General features: G+C 37.6%; 1 protein-coding gene across 2 annotated transcripts in view; it reads left to right on the top strand.

Moving 5' to 3' along the window:
- LOC311276138 (mannosyl-oligosaccharide 1,2-alpha-mannosidase IA) overlaps positions 1-27086 on the top strand; it is a 209589-nt gene that overhangs the window by 167612 nt on the left and 14891 nt on the right. Inside the window, exons 5-6 of one of the 2 annotated variants that reach the window (XM_084385674.1) lie at positions 22076-22170; positions 26261-26384. In XM_084385674.1, coding sequence (XP_084241800.1) covers positions 22076-22170; positions 26261-26384 — 219 coding nt within the window. Of the gene's footprint in view, positions 1-22075; positions 22171-26257; positions 26385-27086 lie in introns of both variants that reach the window. The other variant, XM_084385673.1, reaches the window with a different exon arrangement.

Raw genomic sequence — 27086 nt, 5'->3', positions numbered from 1 at the left:
TCGTTCTATATATCTGTCTGTCTGTCAGATAGTGTTTTGGATTTCATGTGTCGTGATTTGATTGTTTGAATCTCTTCCAGAACGGCATCATAAAAGTCTAATTTAAGCAGTAAGTGGCAATATGATTTCAAATGTCCTGGATGAAATGACTCCACAAAGCTCAAGCCAAATTGTTTTCTTTCAGGTCCTCCTGAGAAAACCAAAGCGCTCATCAATCTCAGGCGACAGCTCATGTCTTTGAAAACACACATTTATAGTGCTCATGTTAATCAGGTCAAGTTATCTAATAGATGAATGAAAGGCTGTGGTAATCATCTGGGCATGTGATGCAGTTACTCGTTTAGGTACATTAAACCGGCCACTGTAAACCTATAGTTTACTAGCTCACAGTAGCCAACTGGTCAGCAAGGACCAAATATAAATGACTCCTGTTGTTTCTGGTACATATATCACTGCGATAACAGAGCGTTTGTGAGTAGAGAGAACATCTATGCAGCTGAAACAAACAAAATATTGCATACCTCCATTGACCAGATTCATTTAACTGCGTAATTTGCTTATAATTATTTAAAACTAGAAACTATTTCACTACAACACAAAAAGATGTGAATGTCGTGCAGGGAATCATTTTTCTAAATGAACCATCCAAATGAATCAATTCACTAATAGAACTTCCCAGCACTACATACTATACTTTTTTTATTTTTTATATTCAAACAGAAAAGTTATTGTAAATTGTAATACTACTACTACTACTACAATACTACTGTTTTTACTGTGTTTTTGTGTTTGAATAAAAACAGGCTTGGTCATAAAAAAATCATAAATATTCCAAACTTTTGACCGGTAGTGTTTTGACCGGTAGTGTTTTCCAAACGTTTGACCGGTAGTGAATCATTTGAACGAAATGAACTGATTCATTTATCTGTATCTGTCCAGATACATATCATATATCTGTCCGCTTGACTTTAGTCTGAGTTCAGGTCAGCACTGTATTCCGTCACGCTATGCCACTACATGCTGGTAACAGTATCTTGCTATAGTTAAGTTAGTCATGTTACTACTTGTAGTGTTACTCCTTGCGGCGACTGTAATCGGGGTTGTTTTCCTCCTGCTGTCACCGTATACAAGTCATGTGATCCGTGTAAGACCCATCACGGTGACAGTTGGCAGAGCGGTGCAGTGTTGCCGCCTCACTGAACTGCTAATGTGAGCCGCGTCACACACACACTGCTGTTCATTCAGAGCCGAAGACTCAGGGGATGCATGAGACTCGTGGTTCTTTCAGTGCAGTGTCCTATGCACCAGATATCAGAATATATTCAATATTGCAATATGGCTTAGTGCGACTGTCAAATCAGGCAGGCTGCGATTTAGTAAATACATGAAGTACATTAAATACATTTGCTTCCGGTTTCAGAGTGGAGTGCATCATTTACACACATGTAGTTAATCGTGCAATGTTTTAGTTAAAGCTACACTGTGTAGGATTTTCTCCCATCTAGCGGTGAAATTGTATATGACTACCAACTGAATATTACTTTCTAGCCCCTCCCATTCCGAGGCATAGCTGTCAACCCTCCCGTTTTTTCCGGGTTTCTCACGTATTTTAACTCTTTTCCCGCTGTCTTCCCGTTTTAGTATTTTCCCGTAAAATATCCCGTATTTTTAAAAGTCTTAAAAACGGCCAGATTTTCATCCTAGGTCTTAAATTTCATTTAGTCAGGTGACAAATCTAAAAAAGTGTTTACCCTCGTTCATTTCCAGAAACGCTGGCCGCAGAAAGTTGTTACAAAGTAGCAAAAAGTATGGAGTTGTAGCCTACAAAGCGGAGCGCTAGATCAGGGGTCTCCAACTCGTCGCTCGCGTGCTACCAGTCGCTCGTGGCTTGATATGAGCTAGCTCGCCAGAGGCTGTCCACATATCGCGTCTTTTGCGCGCTCAAGTTTGTTCAAATGTAGGCGCGCGGCAAGCACGCTCATAATTGAAGCGACGCGCAAATTTTTTTACCAGGCGCAACAAGATGAAAAAAATCTACACTTTTCAGAATGCCGCAAACGCACCGCAGGTCATGTGACAGGAACCAACCAATCACCCCTTTCCATAACAACATTGAAAGCACAGTCAACATGAAGGATGGGGGTGCACCCAAACACTACTAATAAATATAAGCTATAATGTGTAAATGTCAGTAATTTATCTTTTTTGACTTTTTATAAAAAATATTTAAAGGCTGAAATATGAGGTTTATCTTTGAATAAAACCTTTTTTGTCAAAACTTTATTTGAATTTGTACATGTTAGTAGATAACATGTTGCAAGACACTCTTCTAAAATCTGGCCATCATTTTTAATGGTATTTTAATGTTTACGTAAACAAAAAGTGCATATTGATGCTAATCAATTTGTTTTTTGCTGTTTTTCGACATAAAACTTGTTGAATTGACTTCATTCTGTAGTATTAGTACTTTTTGAACAGGATTCTGTGATAACCGTGATCATTTTGGTCATTTTAATCATCTTATCATTTCCTCTAGTTATGATCAACTAAAACAACAATCAACAATAACTGTGTTTTTACAGTATAATATGCAAAAGTACAATTTTCTATTAAAAAAATATCTACCTCTCCCTCTGTCTCACACACACACATCAGATAATCCTAGATAGATAGAAAGATAGATAGATAGATAGATACATAATGATCCCGAGGTAGCTATCTATCTTACTTGGATAATGCGTCGTCACGTGTAGGGTCTTAAATTTGAATCTTTATGGTCTTAAAATGTCTTAAAAAGGTCTTAAATTTGACTTACTGAAACCTGCAGAAACCCTGAATGTTTACTTTGTTAATAAATAAAGCTCTTTAAACATATCCATTGGTCTGTAATATATATTGTGTAGTTATAAACTCTTTAGACTGTTAATGATTAGTGCTTTTTTTAAAAAGTTTTTGGGTAAGAATCGTGTTAAAAAAAAATCCCTTATTTTGGGGATGGATTCCGGGAAATCTCCCTTATTTTCAATGTTCAATGTTGACAGCTATGTTCCGAGGGCGTTTTAACTCCTACGGTGGCCGTATTATTTCAAATCTGCCGGCAGTCGCGAGTAATCTCCCCCTCGCATTCGTCACGGTGCCACTGAGTGTAAAAACGCGAAAGGCGAAGCTTGAATTTCCAGGTATGTCCCTCTTTGGCGAATGTATTTTCAAGATGGAGGCGCAACATGGCTGCCGCCATTCGAGTGACTCGCTCGTATGTATTCTAAATGGCAGATTATACACTAACGAGAATACTTAATTAGTTGGTTGAAGTGATTACACATTAATGAGAATGTATAATTTTGAAAGAACAAAGTGTTGTTTGCTAAAAATCAACTTAAAATATTACACAGTGTAGCTTTAATTTACTGTGAATCAAGCCGTTGTGAGCTGCTTGTGTGTAAATTAATACACATTGCCTTCACTCTGATGCCGCAGTGCATGCATTTAATTGCCGGCAACCTAACAAAATAAAAGGTTTATTGTATTCTGTTTGAAAATGGAGAAATTGAGATGTAAATATTATATAGTATACAGTAATGCAATTTTGCATGTATAATAACAATATATTTTTTTCTTTCATATATCATAATTATTATTGGTTACACTTTATTTTAAGGTGTCATTGTTACAGTGTAATTATATATTTAAGTACTGAGTAATAATAATTAACAACATGTACTTTCTATAGGGTTAGGGTAGGATTAGGTTTTGGTTGAGGGTTAATTGCATGTAATTATGCATAATTTACTCTTATTACTATGGTAAGTACATGTAACATATGCAACAAGGACACTGTAAAATAAAGTGTTACCTTATATTTTATTGTAATACTGAATTGGTCAAAAGCGGTGTGAATGTGGCATGAGAAAATGCAAATGGAATTTGAACTCTGTTCCATTCATGGATTGAGTTGGTGCTTGTTAAAAGTAAACCCAAGTATGAACACCCACATTTTTCAAGTTTTTCTCAAATTGTTCAGCCCTAAAAGGACTTTGCAACTTCTGCAGAGTAAAAAGTAATTTTTCTGCTCTTTTTTTTTTTTTTTTTTTAAGACTCATATGCTTGTTTCCGCCACGGAATTAAGCATTAAAAGTCACTGTTACCTCTTTTGCTGTGAACAACCTTCTATAGTTGCACTCCCCCAACAAAATCACTCTAGAAACTTTTCAAGTCATCTTTTGAAACGTCCTGCATTTTGCCATGCCTTTTTTCCCCCTAATATCGTGCATCTCTACAATGAATTCAATCCCACGCTTGTTCCACTTGATCCGAAGCGAGCCTGATCACCTTAACTGTCAGGTGACATCTGCTCGAGCGTACAGTGTGATCGATGGAGCCTTTGCTGTTTAATTGCCCTTCCGAACAAACTCTATTGAATTGCGCTCTTGTTATTTTTGTCGGGGAATGTGGAATGATCTGCACTGAGTCTCTCTGCGGGCTAATTAATGATGTGCAAACGGCACAAACGGAGCCCATTCTTCCGGCGCTCCGGCTACGTTTGTCAACACCTCCGCTGGAAAAGCGCACCGTGGGAGCCGAAGCTGTCGGCGCCGATGCAATCCAGTGCGACGGACAGCTGCCACATCGATGTTCTCCTGCTGTGTAGCAGCTCGTTCACTCGGGTCAATCGCCTCAGCCGATGTTTCCGCCCAGTTGTAAACACAACTTAAGATGCAGCAAAATAGCCAGGTGAGCCATCGATCGGTGTCCATCAGTGTGTTGATGAGTGGTTGTGTTAGTGAATGCAGGGAATAAGAAGTACGAAAGGGCTGCCGGTGATTGACGCAGAAATCACAGTATGTTCAGCATCAAAATACTGCGTCCAATCAGAGTGAAGTTAGACTGTGGCTTGGAGAGCAGCATCTCTCCGGGAGAGACGATCAGAAGCATTATTCAGCATCTCCTGCCAGCTATAGTGCGGAGAGGGCTTTGTTTGAGAAGTCAGGAGAACGATGAATAAGTCACCAACCCCTCGCCGCTCTCCTGAACTCCCAATGTGTTCTCGCCTGGGTTGAGGACAGTGCTGAAAAAACATTATGTACTTAATTTCGATTTTGTTTTGTTATCCAGAAAGAACAAGGACACTTGCTATAACTTCTATTTAAAAAAATATATATATAATAATAATAATAATAATGAAAAAAAATAATAATATATATATTTTTTTTTATTTTTATTATTATTATTATTATTATTATTTTAAATAGAAGTTATAGCAAGTGTCCTTGTTCTTTCTGGATATATATATATATATATATATATATATATATATATATATATATATATTAATGGCATTGTATTATGTATATCGCTAGCCCTTAGGACGAATTTCTTGTGAAGTTCCTCATTTGTCGCTTTGGATAAAGTGTCCGCTAAATGAATAAATATAAATGTAATCAAGACTGTGTAATAATGTTGTAAAATAGTTTTTAGAGAATATAATCCTGAATTAAGTGTATGTTTTACAATGATTAATAATTCATCAATAACCTCAGAAAATGTTGTTAGAATTATGCTTAAAACCAGAAAAAATGGAAACAAGTCCCAAATTAGAGAACGTAGGCTCACTATTGGCCAGCATCACACACATGACCAGCGTCGGCCAATAGTGAGCCTACGTTCTGACGTACAGCCCAGAAGCGCTGCGCTGTTACACTCCGTGAACTCACTCAGAGGCCCACGCAGAAGAAAATGAAGAGTTGAATAAAGTCGATATTTTTGTGTGTTTTTTGCGCACAAAAAGTATTCTCGTCGCTTGATAAACTGAAGGTTGAGACACTTGGACTATTTTAACGATGTCTTTAATAACTTTTCTGGGCCGGCAGATATCGATTACCTAGAAGCCTATAAACGAGTGAGACAGCTCTCAGATTTAATCAAAAATATCTTAATTTGTGTTCCGAAGATGAACGAAAGTCTTACGGGGTTGGAACAACATGAGGGTGAGTAATTACTGACAGAATGTTCATTTTTGGGTGAACTAACCCTTTAATTTCAGCTTTGTACTTCCCAAAGTCCTTGTGTTCCTATAGCTGAACGCTGTGGCCCAGCGATGTCCAGATGTCTGGTTCCCAGTCTGTGTCTTTTCCCGATCACATTATCCCCATGAGTTTTCATCCCACTCCGGCTCTCCACCGCCGCTCTCTGTTCTACAGCGCCGTTCAATTTCTGTGCCGTCTTCTCTGAGCACGTCCATATCCTGCTCTTTTGAATTGATTCTGTCATATGGATTAGAGTCGTGAATCATTAGCGCCGACTTCTCCGCAGACGCTGGTTTGTGCTGTGAAGTATAAAAAGACCATATTACTGCCAAGAGCCCTGGGCTTTTTCTAACTGTGAGAGAGTATGAAGGTGCAAATAAGCCCTGCCGGGCCTGGCGAGCTCGGAGAAGAGGTCGTGCTTCTCTTCGCAGGGAAGACAACACACTGCAGAGCGACTGACTGAGCATCACGCTCCAAGATTGTTATGAGATTTGACCCGGAGAGGAACCACGCTGAAAATGTCACGTTTAAAATGGCCAGGCGAGAGAGAACTCCACAGACGGCGGATCTCACAGTCGGATAAGCTGGAAGTTGCAAGTTTTTGCTTGTATTGTACAAATCAGTTTGGCGATAGATTGAGTTTGACCTCCTCTTGACCTTGCGCTGGATGACTGTCATTTCTGCTGGTGAGAGTTGTTCGCCTACGGATTTGAACCCACGTTACTATGGCACATGGGTACACGTGTTCACAGTTTGTCACCCCAGACGGTTTCGCCCCGTGTCCATCTGTGCGTTTCCACACGAGTCGCAGAGAGTGTGAAGGGGTGACGGAAGAAATGTGTCAAGGGGTGGAGCGAGATTCTGCTGTATTGTTCATACACAGTAGAAATGCACATGCAATAATTCCCTGTTCACTATGGAGCATTTTGCTGATTGCAATGCACAGGATTATTTTTGTGTGCTTTTTGGTAACTCTTTACAATAAGGTTATATTTGTTAACATTACTTAATTGCATAAGTTAACATTAGCTAACAATGAAAAATACTTTTTCACAAAGCAACATTTACTAATACATTATTAAAATCAAAAGTTGTATCTTTTAATGTTTAATGGACCTGAGCTAACATGAACTAACAATGAATAGTAGTATTTGTTATTAAGAAACATTATAAATGTAAGTGTCCCTATTACTGTATGCTTTTCCGGATATGACCTTTCATGCAGTGTGTAATAAAGCTGTTTGTGAATGTAAAAGGCAAAGTTTTAAAGATCAAATGCATGACAAATAAATGTTATTGACTCCTAAAAGAAAGAATCAATTCTGAACTGCAGAAACGAGTTGTCAATAATTCCAGTCTCTTTTCCTGACATAACAACAATGTAACTAATTTGCATAATTCCAGCCTGTGCTGTTCATTGGCTGCCCGTGAACGAGGTCTACTTTGCCCCGCCCACAAACACTGTAGTTGTAGCTGAGACTGGAAGAGTTTGGTTCGTGTTTTCGACATGTTTAGGAGACGCTGTTTTCAAAGCTGCGAATCCACTTTGCTGCACTTCAAAAGTATGTGAAGTATATAAATAGAAGACTAGCGCTAGAATTGATACGCGCAAAAAAATGAGTGACGCCATCATTCGTATCACCGTGAAGATGATGGCCGTTTAGTTTCTAACATGCTGTAAGCTGTAGACCAATCACAACACACTGTTCTGTCTGACCAATCAGAGCAGAGCAGGCTCACGGAAAGGAGGAGTTTAGAGAGGCTGAATCTTCGAATTAACCGTCTACCGACTCTTTAGCCCCTTTCACACAGAGATTCCGGAAAATACACGGATAAAGTGGCCCGGGATTTGACCCGGGTTCGTTTGATTTTGGTTCATTCACACTGCCAGTGATTTTCCGGAATCAGAGAGTGCGTTCACACACAACCCGTAAAAATCCCGTAAAGACATGTGACATCGATGTGACTTCTGTCTCTCGAGAAACCACGCTTGTGCATTTGTTTTCTCTGATTCGATCATAAACTAGTGCATTACGTACCGTTTCACAGCTGGCGAACGATCCCGGCTTCAGCGTCATCACTACGACACGGCATCATTACGGCTTTTGTTCATACAGCGCGCGTTCCGGGACTGAACGATGCTGGCATCAGACCCGGGTCGTGTTTGTGTTCACACAGAAGACGTTCTGGCAATTTGCCGGGATCATCGCGCTGTGTGAAAGGGGCTTTTGAGACATAAGTTAATGTGCAATGCATGTTATGAGAAAATTCTAATGTTTTTTTTACCTTGGATGCATGCAAGTCTATTGTTGGAGACTCCAAAACAAAATGAAGAACCTTTAAAATAGCAAAATAGAGGCACTTTGTAAGAAGCCTTTTTCTTTGTTTATTTTTTATCCCTTATTCTTTAATTATTTTAAATCTTATTCTTTATAAAAAGCACTCTGAATGATCACTGTGTGTGAAATCTGCTACATAAATAAACTTGCTTTGCCAACCTGCGGTAGATATGTATTTGAACGGCTAACAGTGGTAGAACTCTTTTATTTGATTTTACACGGCAGGGGCGACGCTTGGAATAATTCCATTAAATGTCCATATATATCGTGGTTTAAAATTACTCATACTGTGATTTTGGTCTTACCGCCCACCTTAGTTGACGATTGTTATCATGTCTCTAAAGGGAGCCGACAAGCTTCTAGCCATGTGTTCATATCTCTGTCCAACTCGCAGTCTTTCACCCACGCAGCACATGGGATTGACATTTTCACTGAATGTTGTGCAATACTCCCATTTTTGGAGGGTTTTTCTTTTCTTTAGAAGGACATAAAATGGGATTTGTGAAATAGCATCAAACTGTGTCATCCATTCATCTCCGATAGTGAAAATCTTCCTGAGAGTCACATAATTGAGTTGGGAGGGTTTTCTTTTCCATCCGAGCGGCAGAAACGTGAGGACGGCGGCGCGGAAACGCTTGTTTATCGGAGGAGCACAGCAGCGCTTTAGCTAAACACACTGTCCTCTGTTTTGGCAGGAAACTCTTGGAAAGTAGATTACAGACACTCCAAAACATAGTTTGACAGTTTTCATACAAGAATGCAAAGGGTCACACACAAAAACACCCTCTTTTGAATTCTTGAAATGAAAACACAGATGGTGTGCTTACCTTTTTTTCCATATGTTTTTATCTAATAAGATCAAGATCTTAGTCTGTTTTGATTTTTCATCTCTATACATCCACATATGTCCTTCATTCCTTCCTTGTTTAATAGAAATTATTTGGCAAATAAACAATTTTTTTTTTATGATACATTGTTTTAAGATGTTTTACAAAGAACAATCTTACAACCTATTTGCAGTTGGAAAAAGGTAATAAATCACAGTATATGTTATTGCAATACTCAGCACACTGCAATACATTCAGAATCGCAATAATATCATATTGTGGGGCCTCTGGTGATTCCCACCCCTAACACACACACACACACACACACACACACACACACACACGTGACTGACATAATGACAAATACAAACCTTAACCAGAAATGTTTTCAGACAGGAACATAACACCTCAGTTTTGTTTATATAACCCAATAATCACGTTTTACAATCCAAACAACATCCATCCAGTTAGGTTGAGCTCTTGAAAATACTGCCCTATGTTCCTATAAATCATTAGAAAGGTCTAAAGTTCTATAATAAAAAATTCAATTATTATGATAAAAACCTGTGGCGGTAATCTCTTTTTGTCAGGAAATCTTATGCATCCACTGAGAGAGAGAAAAAATTCTCTACACTTTACTTTAAATTGTAATATTATTATTTTTTTCCTTTTATTATTTTTATATTATTTAATTATATTATTATTATTATATAATTTCTCCTGTTTTTACATAAGAATAAAGTATATTTGCAGTATAATGCAATGCTTATCACCCTATATTATACTAAAACTATATCAATTCTGCCTTATTCTACATCAGGTCACAAAATGTTATTTCATACATACATATACACTCACCTAAAGGATTATTAGGAACACCTGTTCAATTTCTCATTAATGCAATTATCTAATCAACCAATCACATGGCAGTTGCTTCAATGCATTTAGGGGCGTGGTCCTGGTCAAGACAATCTCCTGAACTCCAAACTGAATGTCAGAATGGGAAAGAAAGGTGATTTAAGCAATTTTGAGCGTGGCATGGTTGTTGGTGCCAGACGGGCCGGTCTGAGTATTTCACAATCTGCTCTGTTACTGGGATTTTCACGCACAACCATTTCTAGGGTTTACAAAGAATGGTGTGAAAAGGGAAAAACATCCAGTATGCGGCAGTCCTGTGGGCGAAAATGCCTTGTTGATGCTAGAGGTCAGAGGAGAATGGGCCGACTGATTCAAGCTGATAGAAGAGCAACTTTGACTGAAATAACCACTCGTTACAACCGAGGTATGCAGCAAAGCATTTGTGAAGCCACAACACGCACAACCTTGAGGCGGATGGGCTACAACAGCAGAAGACCCCACCGGGTACCACTCATCTCCACTACAAATAGGAAAAAGAGGCTACAATTTGCACGAGCTCACCAAAATTGGACAGTTGAAGACTGGAAAAATGTTGCCTGGTCTGATGAGTCTCGATTTCTGTTGAGACATTCAGATGGTAGAGTCAGAATTTGGTGAAACAGAATGAGAACATGGATCCATCATGCCTTGTTACCACTGTGCAGGCTGGTGGTGGTGGTGTAATGGTGTGGGGGATGTTTTCTTGGCACACTTTAGGCCCCTTAGTGCCAATTGGGTATTGTTTAAATGCCACGGCCTACCTGAGCATTGTTTCTGACCATGTCCATCCCTTTATGACCACCATGTACCCATCCTCTGATGGCTACTTCCAGCAGGATAATGCACCATGTCACAAAGCTCGAATCATTTCAAATTGGTTTCTTGAACATGACAATGAGTTCACTGTACTAAAATGGCCCCCACAGTCACCAGATCTCAACCCAATAGAGCATCTTTGGGATGTGGTGGAATGGGAGCTTCGTGCCCTGGATGTGCATCCCACAAATCTCCATCAACTGCAAGATGCTATCCTATCAATATGGGCCAACATTTCTAAAGAATGCTTTCAGCACCTTGTTGAATCAATGCCACGTGGAATTAAGGCAGTTCTGAAGGCGAAAGGGGGTCAAACACAGTATTAGTATGGTGTTCCTAATAATCCTTTAGGTGAGTGTACATATATACATACATATCTCGTTTTACAAAGTTATTTCAAACACTCGACTGAATAAACATGAACTGTTAACATTATAACATCTATAATTTTACATATTTAACCAGACTACCTAGAGAGAATCAGGCTAAAATAGGCTCCATTTTCTGTAAAATAAATGTAATTTTTTTATGTTTGTTTTTTCTTTTGATTTTGTGGTGAAATATGATCTGGACGTGTTTGTGAGATCCAGCCTGTCTTCTGCTATGCTGTATGTTTTCTCTGTGTCCTCTCTCATCTAAAGCATCCAGAGGAGCATCATTTAGCCTGGCTCGTCCTCATAGACACACACTCATCCTCCACAGTGCTAATTAGGTGGGAAGGAAATGTTATGGTCCCGCTGATGCTTTTTCTCTGCATAATACGACGAGAGATCCTCTGTAATACGATCACAGGAAAAGAGGCATAAATAGCAGCGACTTGCACATTATGCCGAGTTAATAAACGGAGAATCCGTCTAAATCTGACTTCTGATGCCACGTATGCGGCTGGTTGGGGGGAAAAGGGTTTTTTTTTTTGGTTTTGTTTTTTGGCTAATTTATGATTCTTTTCTTGAGCTCTGAAGTAAAGTTTCAGCTGTAGCATAACGTAATGAATAATGCAGCACCACTTGTTCAACCCGAACGTCACCGAGAACAAAGACTTGAGATTTACAAGCTGGTAAACAGGCGGCAGATAGATCCATGTGGTGCGGTGGCTTTGTTCTGCGGAGACGTGAATCAAGCGTGCCGCTACATCAAAGCTGTGTCACCTGTGCTATATCTGCTTTATGAGACACAGTGTTCACCCTTTATTACTGAGAGGATCTTTACAGCGCACCCATCTGCAATAATAAACCTATGTATAGATGAGGAAATCAGATGGAGCTTGTAAAATGTTTACCTGGATCTAGGGCTGTGCAATGACAAATATTGCAACTACTGCACAAATATTGTTCTAAATATAATATTCTTTAAGACTCACCTGATAAGCAGAAGTGCAGAACATATTATGACTTGTTGACTTCGGAAAATGCATCTGGGATAAAAGTGTATTTTGTCTTGGCAAATATCACTGGCAGATATTTGTATGCAGATATAGCATAAATAATTGTTTTTTTATGTTTAGGGTTGGGTATCATTTTCAATTGTATAAAAATTAGTGCTGTCAATCGATTAATCGCATCTAACATAAAAGTTTGTGTTTATATTATATGTGTGTGTGTGTGTGTGTGTGTGTGTGTGTGTGTGTGTGTGTGTGCCTTTATCTATACGTGTGTGTGTGTGTGTGTGTGTGTGTGTGTGTGTGTGTGTGTGTGTATATATATGTATATGTATGTATATGTGTGTGTGTGTGTGTGTGTGTGTATATGTATGTATATGTGTGTATATGTATATGTATATGTATATGTATATATATATATATATATATATATATATATATATATGAAGAGTTCAGATGCAAAAGCCTCTAAGTGCCATCTGAAATTTTCTTCTAGAATGATAATTTTTATAAAGCTTGTATATTTAAGTTCAGAAATTTAACTTACAGTAAATGGCAATGCAAATTACCTATGAATTGTCATTTAAGTGAAATTACTGAACTTAAATATACAAGCTTTATAAAAATTATCATTCTAGAAGAAAATTTCAGATGGCACTTAGAGGCTTTTGCATCTGAACTCTTCATATATATATATATATATATATATATATATATATATATATATATATATATATATATATAAATATAAATATAAATATAAATACTTACTGTCTTATTTTTTCCAGTTACTTTTCTCGTTTCTCTTTTTCCCCACATGTCTTTGTTTAGTAAACCACAGATATTTTGCCTCAGCTGATGGTTAGCGCACGTCTGAGGCGTTTGTGCTGTAGTCATCAGAACGGCTCTTTACCAGCGCTGCTGATATACAGAAACCATAATCACACATCAGCACCACTGCCACCGCAACTGTCAGCGGCCACAACAAAGCTGAGCGCTGGCATTTCCTTCAGCCTTTAGTCTCTCCATGGAAAAGCAAAGCCATCACCTCTTTGGCATTCAGCTTGGGTGGATTTGTGGTGCCCTTTTTCCAAAAGCAGCGTCTGAGACCATCTCCACTGAAGCAGAGCTCCAATTAGAGCCGCCGGAGGAGACACAAGAGCTTCAGCCGGCACGCAGAGACTATTCATGCTAAAAAAAAAATATATATATATATATATATATATATATATATATATATATATATATATATATATATATATATATATATATATATATATATATATATATATATATATATATATACCTATTAATTTGTATTTTTGTCAAGTTTTCCAGAAACATATCTAAACATCTTTAAAAACATGATCAGTTTACAGGAGAAGAAAAATTGCTTAAGATATTAGGAGTTGTTTTCAGAGAATGAATTTTGAATTAAGTTTGTTTTTCTTACCCTGTTGTTGGCAAATTGCAGTTTTTTTCTTCTAGTAACAAAAAACAAAAACAAAAAATAGGAGGTGTATATATATATATATATAAATATATAAATATATATATATATATATATATATATATATATATATATATATATATATATATATATATATATATATATATATACACACACAGTTGCAATCGAAATTATTCAACCCCCATTGCAAATCAGGTTTATTGGCAATATTTACAGACTTTCAGTTGTTTGCAATGATCAAATCAAACAAAAGTAATTGAAATAGCTCAACACAACAAATGTTTCCCCAAATTCAACTGAAAATGTAACTTTTAATGACTTAAGTTTATTTAAGACTCAAAATTATTCAACCCCATTCATTGGAAGCATCTTTAGTATTTAGTAGAACACCCTTTTGCTGTTGTGACCTGCTGCAAACGAGATGTATAACCAGACATCAGCTTCTGGCAGCGTTTCTGAGGAATCTGAGCCCGTTCCTCATGAGCAATGGCCTCCAGTTCAGTGATATTCTTGGGCTTGCTTGCTGCAACCGCCGCCTTTAAATCCCACTAGAGGTTTTCTATGGGGTTCAAGTCAGGTGACTGTGATGGCCACTGTAGAATCTTCCAGGACTTCTTCTGAAACCAAACCTTGGTGGATTCTGAGGTATGCTTGGGATCATTATCCTGTTGGAAGATCCAATGACTCCCAAGCTTCAGCTTCCTCACTGACGGCATGACGTTTTCTCCTAGGATTTCCTGATAGTTCAATGACTCCATCTTGCCTTTCAAACGCTGCAAGGTTTCCAGTGCCAGAGGATGCAAAGCAGCCGCAGAGCATCACATGCTTAACTGTAGACAGTGTTCTTTACAGCTAATGCTTCATTCTTCTTTCTCCAGACATACCGCTGATCCATATTGGGGATTTGGGAAAAACACTTGAATCATTTGTTGTGTTGAGCTATTTCAATGACTTTTGTTTGATTTGTTCATTGCAAATATATGAATACTGTACAATATATGTATGCATTTATACATTGTTTTAATAGTTTTTAAACACTCTTAATGCTCACCAAGGCTACATTAATTTGTTCAAAAATACAGGTAAAAAAAAAACCAGTAATATTGTGAAATATTATTACAATTTAAAATATCTGGTTTCTTAGTGAATATATTTTAAATTGTAATTTATTCTTGTGACCAAACCTGAATTTTCAGCATCATTACTCCAGTCTTCAGTGTCACGTGATCCTTCAGAAATCATTCATGCTGATTTGCTGCTCAATTATTATCAGTATTTATTGGTGCTCAATTATTAATATTAAATATAATATGATATGAATCAATTAATATAATTATTAATAGTAATTATTTCTAACTTCTGACCGGTAGTGTATAAAGCATTTATTTTTAATTAGTTGAGCTGCTAAAGTCCTTTTAATATTATTGAAAACAGCAGTTTGTGCATGCCTTCATAGTTATTGTGCAGTTTTTGCATAAGCTGATATGCTAAAGTCCATGTCTATATATGTCATATATGACCAATATAGACATGGGCTTTAGCATTTTAGTTAGTATATGGACTTTAGCATAAATTAATATGTGCTTATGATAAAATTCCCTGAAAATTGACAATTAAAATTCCTAAGCACTGGAGATGCAGAATGACTCTCCTCACGTCCAGGGCTCGTCCGAGCGTCAGTCGGCTGGTGAGAACCTCAGCACACGCTTCATGTGGTTTGGCAAATCTCAGAAATATAAGCTGACAGTCTGCCTGACTCCAGCCTTTTTGCAGTCTTGTTAAAAGAGCTGCCATCTTGAAAGCATTCGTCAGACGCCGATGTGAGAGAAGGTGGAAGTGAAAAGCTCTGGATGCATCTTGGCTAGAAGGGCATGATGGGAAAAGATGCAATATTTCACTGCTCAGACTTCAACCAGGCCTTATACGACAGTTTTATGACAGTTTCTTCCATAAAAGTGCTGTGTGTATTTCATAGCAGCACAACATCCGCATTTTCATTGTCAATGACTGAAAATAAACTAAAATGAGGGGTTTGATATATTCATGCCATAGGAGAACCTTTTAAAGTTCCATTAGTAGATGTAGTAATAATAATAATGATAATAAATTAAAATTATATTATTTAAAAAAATGATGTATTATTTATTTAATTTTTTTATTTTATTCTTATTCAATAAGATTTAAATTATTAAAATACTATTATTATTTTGAAACATTTTAATTAATAGTATATTATAATATGAAATGCTTGATTTTAACTATTATTACTATTAATAATGACAATGGCTATTATTAGTATTTTAATTTAATTATTACAATTATTATTCCGTCATGTCATATAAATGTTTCTTTTATATGCAATATTTCTAATATATTCTTAACAATAATTATGGTCTTTCCTTTTCTGGTTCTGTTGCAATAAGTGGAAGTTTGTAAGAAGCACCAGACCTTTAGAAGACCTCAGTTCTCTTCTGGATAGACAACCTGAATTGCTTTTAAATGAACTCTAGATGAAGTCAGAAAGCAATCGTTTTTGATTACCGATGTCAGCGCTCCACAAACAACTCTATTTAATGTGTTTTCCGTTGTCTTATATCCACATCATTAACATCTTCTGAGTCTGCTTCAGTATTAAATGAACAGTAGCACCTAAATGACGTCCCAGGATCCTCTGCGCTCACCGTGCATTTATTCGACTGATACATTTGTGTGTTGCATCCGTCGCTCCTCGTGCGAGCTCATTTACGGCTTCATCTTCCACCGCTGTTTGTTTTCTGAGGTGCAGCCTCCAGTTTGATGGTTCGACAGCAAATGGCCTTTAAAAAGTCATTTGTGGCTCCTGAGCTGTGCGTAAGTGTCCTGTAATTAAATTGAAAATGTCTCCTTTGCCGGTGCGCAGTCAACTACCGCACACGCTGATGATGCTCACAGAGGTCAAAGGGCACATGCGCATCAATGACCTTCCTCCTGAGGCGCGTGTTTGCCCTGATGAAAATTAAATATTAACTCGAGGCTAGAGTTACTTTCCCCAAGTCTATTTTCTTTGACGATCTTCGCAGTGTGTGTGCCAGAGAGAATTGTGTTCGGGCTGAAAGTGAAATGTTCGTGCCGTCTGCTGCCATACTGGATCAATACGGCAAATTTCCCACGACAATCAGGATCCCTGTATGTCAGATACCAATGCAGTTAAAGGAATAGTTCAGCCGGAGTGAGATTTCTCTCTGTTGATTATGCAGTTATTGCATACAATGCCATATCTTATCAACTGTCAAGCTCCAAAAATGATCAAAATGCAGCGTAATAGTAGTCCATAATGAATGCGTTATATTCCAAGTCTTCTGAGCTCATGTTGTAATTTTGAATTTTGATTGAAATTTAAGATATAAAAATAAAGATTTTTATTTTTTTAAGTTTGAAGCAAGTTCTGTCTGAAGGCTTTTAATACACTGAAAAGTAGCTTTTACCATTTCAATCTTTCTACTTCAAAATTTCACGTTTAACACAATGTGTATTGCATAAATCATATGCATTACTTTTATGATGCTTTAGCATCATTCTGGAGCCTTAAAACATCTCAATATGAATTCGAATCATTCCAAACTTCTCCGGAAGAAAGAAATGCATACTGTTTGGAACGACATGAGTTAAAGAGTTGTATTATTTGCGGCACTGTGTCTTTAGTTTGTATTGCCCGTGCTGTCCTGGCATGTGAAGCCTCACAGATGTTCCTCTGTCTGGGATGGATGAGTCTCCAGCTATGGGTCATTAGTGATCTGTCTGATACGGAGTGCAGGGGGCCAATCAGCTTGTTCTTCTCATCTCAGCCCTCATTTCACTCTTGCACAGATGCATTAACCTGGAGATGTGCTGGCCTAGTTATAGCAGAGGGCACAGCATGACTCTCCAGAGCACAGTGGTTTCGGCCAAGTTTGACCTTCTACTGGTGACAAGTACAGTGCACTCTTCCCATTGGTATACACAAACTCAGATTTATATTCATATCATATTCATATTATAACTTTTGTATGTGTGTTGTATTGCCAGAGTTATGTTTGTGGCCATTTTACGTTATAAGGCTTGAGTTACACCTTCGTGACTTTAATAATCCCTTGCGTGGATTATTTTATTATTTTAGAATGTTTCCTGGGGTGCCCTTATAATGTTAGTATGTTTTTTAGATCAAAATTTGTTATAATTTAGAAATAAAAGGCATTTTTCCTAGCCTGATTTTAGCCTCTGATTTGAACGCTCTGTTTGAAGGGGCGTGTCTGCTGTGAGACTTCAGTGTAAATGCCCACTGCTGTGATTGGCTGCTGTGAGACTTCAGTGTAAACGCCCACTGCTGTGATTGGCTGCTGTGAGACTTCAGTGTAAGCCTGTTGATCACGTGAATGAAGATCTTATCATTGCAACGCAGTTTCTGCACTCTCACTAATGATTTCACCAAAGCAAACATGATGTACGTACAGTAAGAGCTTTGTTGTGCAGTGTAACAGCGTCATTGATTTCATAACGAGTTTTGGCAAGTGTCCAGATAAACTCGCACTGTGTGATTGACAGCTTGGGCGACTGGAAAGGGATTGTTCTTTGATCGCTTTCTATATATTAATCACAGTTTAAGTAAGATTATTTTCATCCTACTAAGAGAAACGACGTGAAGTTGATCGTTTAGTCACTGGCTTGATTTACTGATGCATAAACAGTATTGAACGACTTTGAGAGAAAGATTATCTGTCTGAACTTGAACAATTACACATCAGACATTCACATAACCCACTGGTTCTTCAGAGGCTCGGATGAAGGAACTAAAAAAATACCTTTGTGTTCATTTGCACATCCAAACACTGAGCAACTGCCATGCTTCGCTCGTTTGCAAGCCATGATGTATCTCGAAGAAAAATGATTCGGACGATGATTCGGCTGCGCCGTTCCGCCTGGCCTTGAACATGGGCTGGCATATGCAAATTTTTAGAGGCGTACATATTAATGATCCCGACTGTTGCGTCACAGTCGGTGTTATGTGGAGATTCGCCTATTTTTCAGGGGTGTTTTTCAAAAACGAGATTTAAATAAGAAGGAGAAAACAATGGTGTTTGAGAACTCACTGTATGTCATGTCCATGTACTGAACTCTTATTTAACTATGCCAAGATAAATTCAATTTCAAATTCTAGGGCACCTTTAAGTTTGCGTGTGCATTCGCAGAATTTTGATTTGTGCAAATGTAAGTTGTCATATTGTGTTTAGTTTGTGTAGGCCTATCTGATTTATTTCATATAGGATGCATTTGGGTAAGAATTAACGCTGTTTATTACATGGCTTGGTTGAATTCCAATGTAGAATGCGTGTGTTATTTCTTGATAACAGACCGCTGCTAAGTATAACACACCGTTGCCATGAAAAACAGAGCGTTGCTATGGACGCAGGATTCTAATTGTAGAGACGGAACGGACTATTTTCTTTAGCGGAAGCAATACAATCGTTTTAAAATCAATAAACTCCTTTTTAAATCAATATTTTGTGTCAAATTATTGATTTATTTGGTAGGTAGCCATGTAATAAGCGGGATAATGTAGAGCGAGGTGGTTGTTATAGCGAATACAACCCCTTCAGGCTGATTCTCCGCTTCGCGTCGAGGTCCTGATCAGCCTGTCGGGGTTGTATTTGCTATAACAACCGCCTCGCTCTACATTATCCCTTACATAAAGTGCGCCGGTGATCATTTTCAGCACATGCCACTCAAACAGCGACTAATAATGACTATGATTGGGACGGTCATATTACATAACATTGTAAAGAGAATAATATTGTAATAAAACGTTGGGAATTTATTGGGTTTAGTTGCCGTGTTGTTCCAGGAAGAGCGCGTCCACAACAGGAGTTACACATTCTGCGTGTTGCAGCGTTGTTGGTGACACGTTGTATTAGTCGTTATATTTGATTAAATAAGTAATTTAATAAATGATCAATCACATTGACTCATTTTACAATCCTACTAGCCCTTTATTTAGATTAAAAACCATTCTCATTCATTTGGTGAGAAACAATGTGTTTTGAGCAGCATTTGCAAACCCTGTCATGCTGTTGGCTATATGCCAGTTGACGCATATTGCATTAAGGTGATTAATCGACCAATTGATTGTTAATTTAAACAACAATCGATTATGGGAATTTATGTAAATTGACATCCCTAGTATATGTATATACACATTTTTAAAAAAGTTGAACTTCTAAGTTGAGCGCCGCGTTTGACGCTGCTAAAGACGCGAGTGCAACGGTTATACATGTCTGTTTACATTGAAAAACATGGAAATACATGGAAAAGTAACGCATTGGGATGGAAAAATCCCATGTATATATACATATAAAATATGTTGAATGTCACTAAATGTGCATCTTTAACAACACATTGTCATATGGACAATTAATCAGTAGGCTATTGATATTAACACTTAATTTCAATATATGAACATAATGGTAACTTGCAGTTCATTGATTGAGTCAAAGGACTTGCTCGTAAGAATCATTTGTTCGCTTCACATTATTGCAGTGTATGTTTGTTTGTTTGAGAACAACTCAATAGAAAGATGTGTTCAGTAATTTTGCAGTACAGTATAATTTTATCACATTCAATACAGACTGCAAGCTCACGTTCACAACTCGGGTAAATATTATTTATTCTGGCACTGAAGATCAATGTTGTTTTTTACCACGATAAGTTGCCACCATGTTGCTAAGGCATTGTTGTGGTTTCCATGGCTTTCCTGTGCTGTTGCTAAGGTATTCTGAGTGGTTTGCTATGTGGTTTCACCGTATGAAAAAGAGTCCTGCACCTTTAAGTCTCTGTGATATTCTGGTGTGGTGCTTCCTTCAGTGTAAATCTATGGGAATTTTTTCCACCTGTTTTATGGCCCACCAGGTGAAGTCTGGTTTGGGACGAGTTGCACGTTGGAGTTTAATACTTAGATTTAGAGGTTTGGTAAAATCCCTAAACCTAAATCACAGCAATAATAGTGGCAAGCACCACTAAAAAGAGCTTAGAGAGAAATATCTCTGTTATTTGCAGCCGTGTGTAACAGCCGGCATCAGCGTTAAAAACACATCTCGAGGCCTGCGCACGGTTCCATTCTGCTGCACCCTGTCTAGTTTAATTCACTTTTAAAGATGACCTTGTCACTGAAAAACTTGATTGTGTGGGTTCAAGGCAGTTTGAATGTCCATTCTGAGTGAATAAGATAAATACAGCAGTTGCATTTGAAGCATAAACTGTTGGTGAAGAGTTTTCTGCACCTGCTAAAAGGAAAAGTTTGAACAACCAGATACCAGACAGCTAAAAAACTTTTTTTTTTCTTGTTTGATCATTAAATCAAATACATTAAATATACAGTATGTTGAAGTCATGTGATGACTATATATCATACTACAGTTTAGAATGTTTGTCATATATATATATATATATAATTTATTCCTGTGATCAAAGCTGAATTTTCAGCATCATTACTCCAGTCTTCAGTGTCACATGATCCTTCAGAAATCATTCTAATATGATGACCCTGGATCACAATACATATTTGTGGCAATAGCCAACAATACATTGTATGGGTCAAAATGATCGATTTTTATTTTATGCCAAAAATCATTAGGATATTAAGTAAAGATCATGTTCAATGAAGATATTTAGTCAATTTCCTACCGTAAATATATAAAACATGTATTTTTGTGAGTGAATGCGGCACAATCGCGAACATAAATGGACAACTTTAAAGGCGATATTATCAATATTTAGATTTTTTTGCACCCTCAGATTCCAGATGTTCAAATAGTTGTATCTCAGCCAAATATTGTCCTATCCTAACAAACCATACACCAACGGAAATCGTATTGATTCAGCTTTCAGGTGACATATAAATCTCAATTTAAAAAAATTGACCCATGTGACTGGTTTTGTGGGACAGGGTCACACATGATGATTTGCTGCTCAAGAAACATTTCTGATTATTATCGGTGTTGAAAACACTTCTTTTTGTGGAAACCGTGATACTTTTTTTCTTTTCAGGATACTTTGATGTATAGAATTTTTTTTTATAATAGAAACCTTTTGTAACATCATAAATATCTTTACTGTCACTTGAAACTAATAAAAGTATTCATTTCTGTCACTAGCAGTGTCTGACTGTTAAAGAAAAACCTGGATAGCATGTGGAAAATGTGCCAAACGTTTAGAAAATGAGTCCTTTGAATGTGTGATTCTGAAGAGACACTTGCACAGATGTGTTTGCTACAGTGCAACAGCAGTTAACAGTTTGGTGTTGTTTTATCTTTCAGATATTTAAGCAGAAGGTGTTGGAGCTGGGCGAGAAGTTGTTACCCGCCTTCAACACACCCACCGGCATTCCCAGAGGAGTCATTAACCTGGGCAGGTGAGCATCCCATGCAGCCTCTACCTGTCTGCGCACCGTCCCGTCTGTCGGCCCGAACCCGGCTAGACGCTTCCATTCACAAAGCCATATGCCTCGAATATTACCATTTCTTTCTTGTTTTCCGAGCGAAAGCATTCTGGCACTCCTGTCGCCCACCTGGCTTCCATTAGTCCTCCAGCTCGCTCTGACAGCTGCAGGCAAATTTAATTAACTGATTCTCACGCTAATTCCAGTTAGATGAGTAACAGGAGCCGGTCCCACAGATGGGCTGGGAGAAAGCGGGTCCCGGTGTGGCACTCGGGTTAGTCTTGGTGACACAGACCGAACACACGTCACTACGCGCACGCTCTTATTATGACATTCACACTACCGGTCAGAATTATTAACATTTTGTGATGTTTTTGGATGCTTATACTCACCAAAGCTGCATTTATTTGATCAAAAATACAGTAAAAACTGTAATATTGTGAAATATTATTTCGGTTTAAAATAGCTGTTTTCTATGTGAGTGTATTTTAAAATGTAATTTATTCTTGTAATTAAAGCTGACTTTTCAGCATCATTACTCCAGTCTTCAGTGTCACATGATCCTTCAGAAATCATTCTAATGATGATTTGCTGCTCAAGAAACATTTATTATTATCATCAATGTTGAAAACAGTTGTGCTGCCTTTTTATTTTTGTAATAATTGTATTATTAATGTAATCATACTTATTAATACAAATCATAAGTATTAATGCAATCACACAATATACTGTTTTTACTGTATTTTTTTATCAAATAAATGCAGGAGTATAAGAGGCTTCTTTTAAAAAATATAAATGAAAATTATTCCAAACTATGCAAGTGAATGTCAGTAAGAGTTGAAGTCAAATCTGTGACAACGTTAGTTAGATGCCAGGCAGCATTTAAAGGAGTCATAACCTAGTATTACATTGGATACCTACTGCTGTATTATAGTCTTTCAGGCCCTTCTAAAAAAGAAAAGTGGAAAAAAAAATAAACACAGACCTACTTTTACCCTTATTTCTGAAGGCATTATTGTCTCGCGAGATCAATGCGATGTTTTGGCTGTCGTGGACGCTCTATATGGCTCTGCACGCCAGTTGAAAGTGTTGCTGGGACAGCGTCATTAAAAATGAATTTCACCCACTGGTCCCTGATAGTTTCGTCCGATTTTGGGAGATAAAACACATTTACATGTTTTTTTATGGCAATCAACCACAGAGCAAGTCCGGTGTGCACTCGGTTTCTCCATCTTTCCCGACTGAACTGAATATGAGGGGGAGAGGGGAAGGGTATATCCTACTACCTCATGACGTCAAGAGGGAGCTGAAATCAAAATCTCGTATTTGAGTGCGCATGCACGCGCGCTGGTTTATTTACCCTGAGGTAAACAAACGCTCCACTTTTAAACATCGGCTTCCCGGCCAGTGTATAATCGTTAGTCGATCATAACATACATTGATTCTCGTGGAAAAGTGAAAATTGCAGGTTATGACTCCTTTAAGGCATCAAAACATTTATACCTCGTTTTGTTCAAATTCCAGTGCAGCATCACATGCATATTTCAGGCAGAAGGCAATAATAAATGTGCAATAATTGTCTTCAAAAATCAAGCATTGATTTTTTTTTATATATATAAGTGTTACTCAGCGTAAGCTACTCGTGATCTGTTTCTTAATATTAAATCTGCTTTTAGCCATTTCTCCCACCGGTGAAACTATCCACCATTTATTTAACAAATACTTTGATTTTTCCGACAAAAGTTTTCTCTCTTTCCTGTTCCTCCCCAGACTTCAGGTTATTGATCGTTCTTTCAGAAGGGAAGCGGTGCGTGGCTCGCTTTCACAATAAGAACCAGAAACAAATAATCTTGTGAATTAGTTCCACAGTTTCACCGAATGTATCCTGCAGGGAGGAGCGAAGCCCGAGTTCATTCAGCATCTCGGTCTCTCTCTTTCTCTCTCTTTCCATGTTTCCTCTGCTCAGTTTTTTTTTTTCATGCAGCAGGAGTGAGTCCAGAAGCAGAACAGTTTAAATTAATGACATTTAATCAAAATGAAGAATTAAAAGGCTCTGGATGTACTGTTCAAACTGCTCTTAAAATATTTACATTTTTTCAGACTTTTTTCAGATGGTCTATTACAGCTTTAAGTGTTTGAATCCCTGGCAAATGAACAGTTGAAGCACTGTTTGTTGGTTAATAACATCTTAAGTCAAACTTAATCAGGTTTTAGACAAGGACATAGGTCTATAACTGCTGCGATGTCAGTCACCAATCACATTATTACTGCATTGGATGTTAGAAAATCATGTTGCACTTTATATTGATTTATCCAAAGCATTTGATTCTATGGATCATGGTCATCTTTTCCATAGGCTCAAATATATAGGTTTTAGTAATACAGTGCTGAAGTGTTTTTTTAACTATTTGACTGGAAGAACTCAGTGTGTAAAGGCAGGTGTTCCTCAAGGGTCTATTTTGGGACCAATTTTATTTTCTATTTCTATAAATTAACTTGGTGTAGGACTAGAGCCAGCAAATTAATACTATTATGCATATTTTCTAATATGGCTCCATCTGTAAAAGTGGCAGTGGACTCCTTACAGATTGCTTTTAATTTGGTTCAGACTTCTCTTGTTAACTTAGCCTGGTTAAAACCAGACAGTTATGGTCTGGCAAAGCTTCATTAATTACTCATTTCCAAAGGGGCGTCACCAACAGACGTCGCTCAAATGCCTCTGGGCGCAATTGGATAGACCTAAAACCAATCAGAGCGATCGTCATCGTGTAAAGCCATATGCTGCGTCCCAATTCGCCTAAGTTACACTACGCCATAAAAGTATGTACTCTTTTTGTGAAGAAAAGGTATTTACTTTTGAATGTGTAGCAAAAAAGTAGGCAAGCTTTGGGACAGACTACTTCGTCATCTTTATCGGACGGATCTGTCGCGTGCATCCTGTCACGTAAACTGCCCTGTCAATCATTTTGTCACAGTTAAAATCCTCTATTAAATCTAATTTAATTTCCTACCGTTTCGGAGAGAAATGTAGTAGCACGTTCATCTGCCAGTGGGTCTTTCATGGAGACTGTCCTCATGTGTTTGCAATTTGAATAAAATAATGCATTTAAAAGTTGCTGCGCTTCACCAAATGCCTCTGGGCGCAACTGGATAGACCTAAAACCAATCAGAGCGATCGTCATTGGGTAAAGCCCGCCCCAACGTTTCTGATCGGTGCCGCGATTTCAACGGATTAGAAATGGGCTTGAATGAGCTCTTTGCCAGACTACTTGCAGAGCAAATCTAAATTTGCCGGAAGTTGTCTGGGTTTTCCCAGGCTATTGTTAACTTAAAATTTGTGCTAAATACCAAAAAGACTAAATATATTATTTTTACGCGATTGGTTTTATGATTAAAACTTTTGATAGCACTCATCTTGAGAGGGTTGCCTCTTATAAATATCAGTATTATTTTGTGAAATATGTAAACATCCTTAAAAGATCAATTTGCATGAGAAGCCAAACTTTATAGCATAAAATCTTTCCACCAATGCATATTTTTTAACACCTTAATAAAATAAATGCATCAGAGCCATGCTAAACAGTATGTGTACATCACATAGCATCTGATATGTGAAACAGCTTATTCAGGACAGTAGTATATAAAAAATAACATGCACTTTTTATGATCCCTCTTATTTTGTTAAAACGATTAACATATTCTGCAAGTGTGTAAACTTATGAGCAGATCCCATCTGAGATGTTCCTAGATGGAATAAATTTGAATGTTAAACATGTTTTATTGTATATTCAATCCTCTTAATAATTGCATCATTATTGATTTTGCATTAAGCATGTAATGTTCTCGTGTGGGATGAAGTGAAGGCTTTTAGCACATCTGTGTTAAACAGTTCCTACCGTTTCCACTGCGCTTATTTTCCCAGCAAATGACAAGTGCGCTGGCATCTGCTTTCCATGGTTTGGTGCTTTGTTGCCATGGCCGCACTGTTACCTGCCTGGTTGCCATGGCAGTGGTGTGGCGTGGGTGTTGGTGCTCACTGTGCCTGGTTTGCTCTCTGTTGCAGTGGCACCAGCTGGAGTTGGGGCTGGGCATCGGCCGGGAGCAGTATCCTGGCAGAGTTCGGGACGCTCCACCTGGAGTTCGTTCACCTGTCCCAACTGTCTGGAAACCCAGTGTTCACTGAGAAGGCAAGAGTCGTTTGTCTTCTGATGATTTACATTAATGTTGTCACCATACCAATATTTCAGTACCAGTAAAATTTCACGGTTCTCACAGTACTATTCGAAAATTAAATATAATAATCATTAATAGCATTTAAATTAACTAATATAGAAGTAAATAATACATTAAAAGCATGTAGCCTTCAAATATTGTTCAGTTAAATAAACACTGCATTTAAAAAATCTATTGCAAAGCTAGTAATAAAATGAAGGTAAAAAACACATTACAGGTAACAGAACAAGTGGCAAGTCTATTCACTAACACTTTTTACACGATTTTTATAGTATTTTAATATGTGCACTTTGTTTGCTCAAAAACAGCAAAAAACTAGTATATATGTGGGGGGGGGAATTTATTATTTTCAACCCTCATTCTGACCTTCTTGGTGTGTCCCAATTTTCGTACTTATGCCCTGGTCTATGTCGTTTTTGTAGTATAAATATAAATATTCCAAAAAGAAAAGGTGCACTTAAAGTACCCGGATGATGCACTTAATTAACCGAAAAATTACGTTTATGGTGCGATGATGTAAAACTATTGGTCGATGTCTTGCTCTGGAGGCGGTCATATGCTAATGAATTTCCCTTTATGACATCACAAATCCCACAATATCCAAATGTGCTGTTTTTGGAGCTTGATTAAATAAATACTTTGTTCATAATGAGGTG

This window comes from Rutilus rutilus, assembly GCF_951802725.1.
Source record: "Rutilus rutilus genome assembly, chromosome: 17".
NCBI lineage: Eukaryota > Metazoa > Chordata > Actinopteri > Cypriniformes > Leuciscidae > Rutilus > Rutilus rutilus.
Note: the sequence above shows the minus strand (reverse complement) of the source record. Positions and strands in the feature narration are given on the sequence as shown.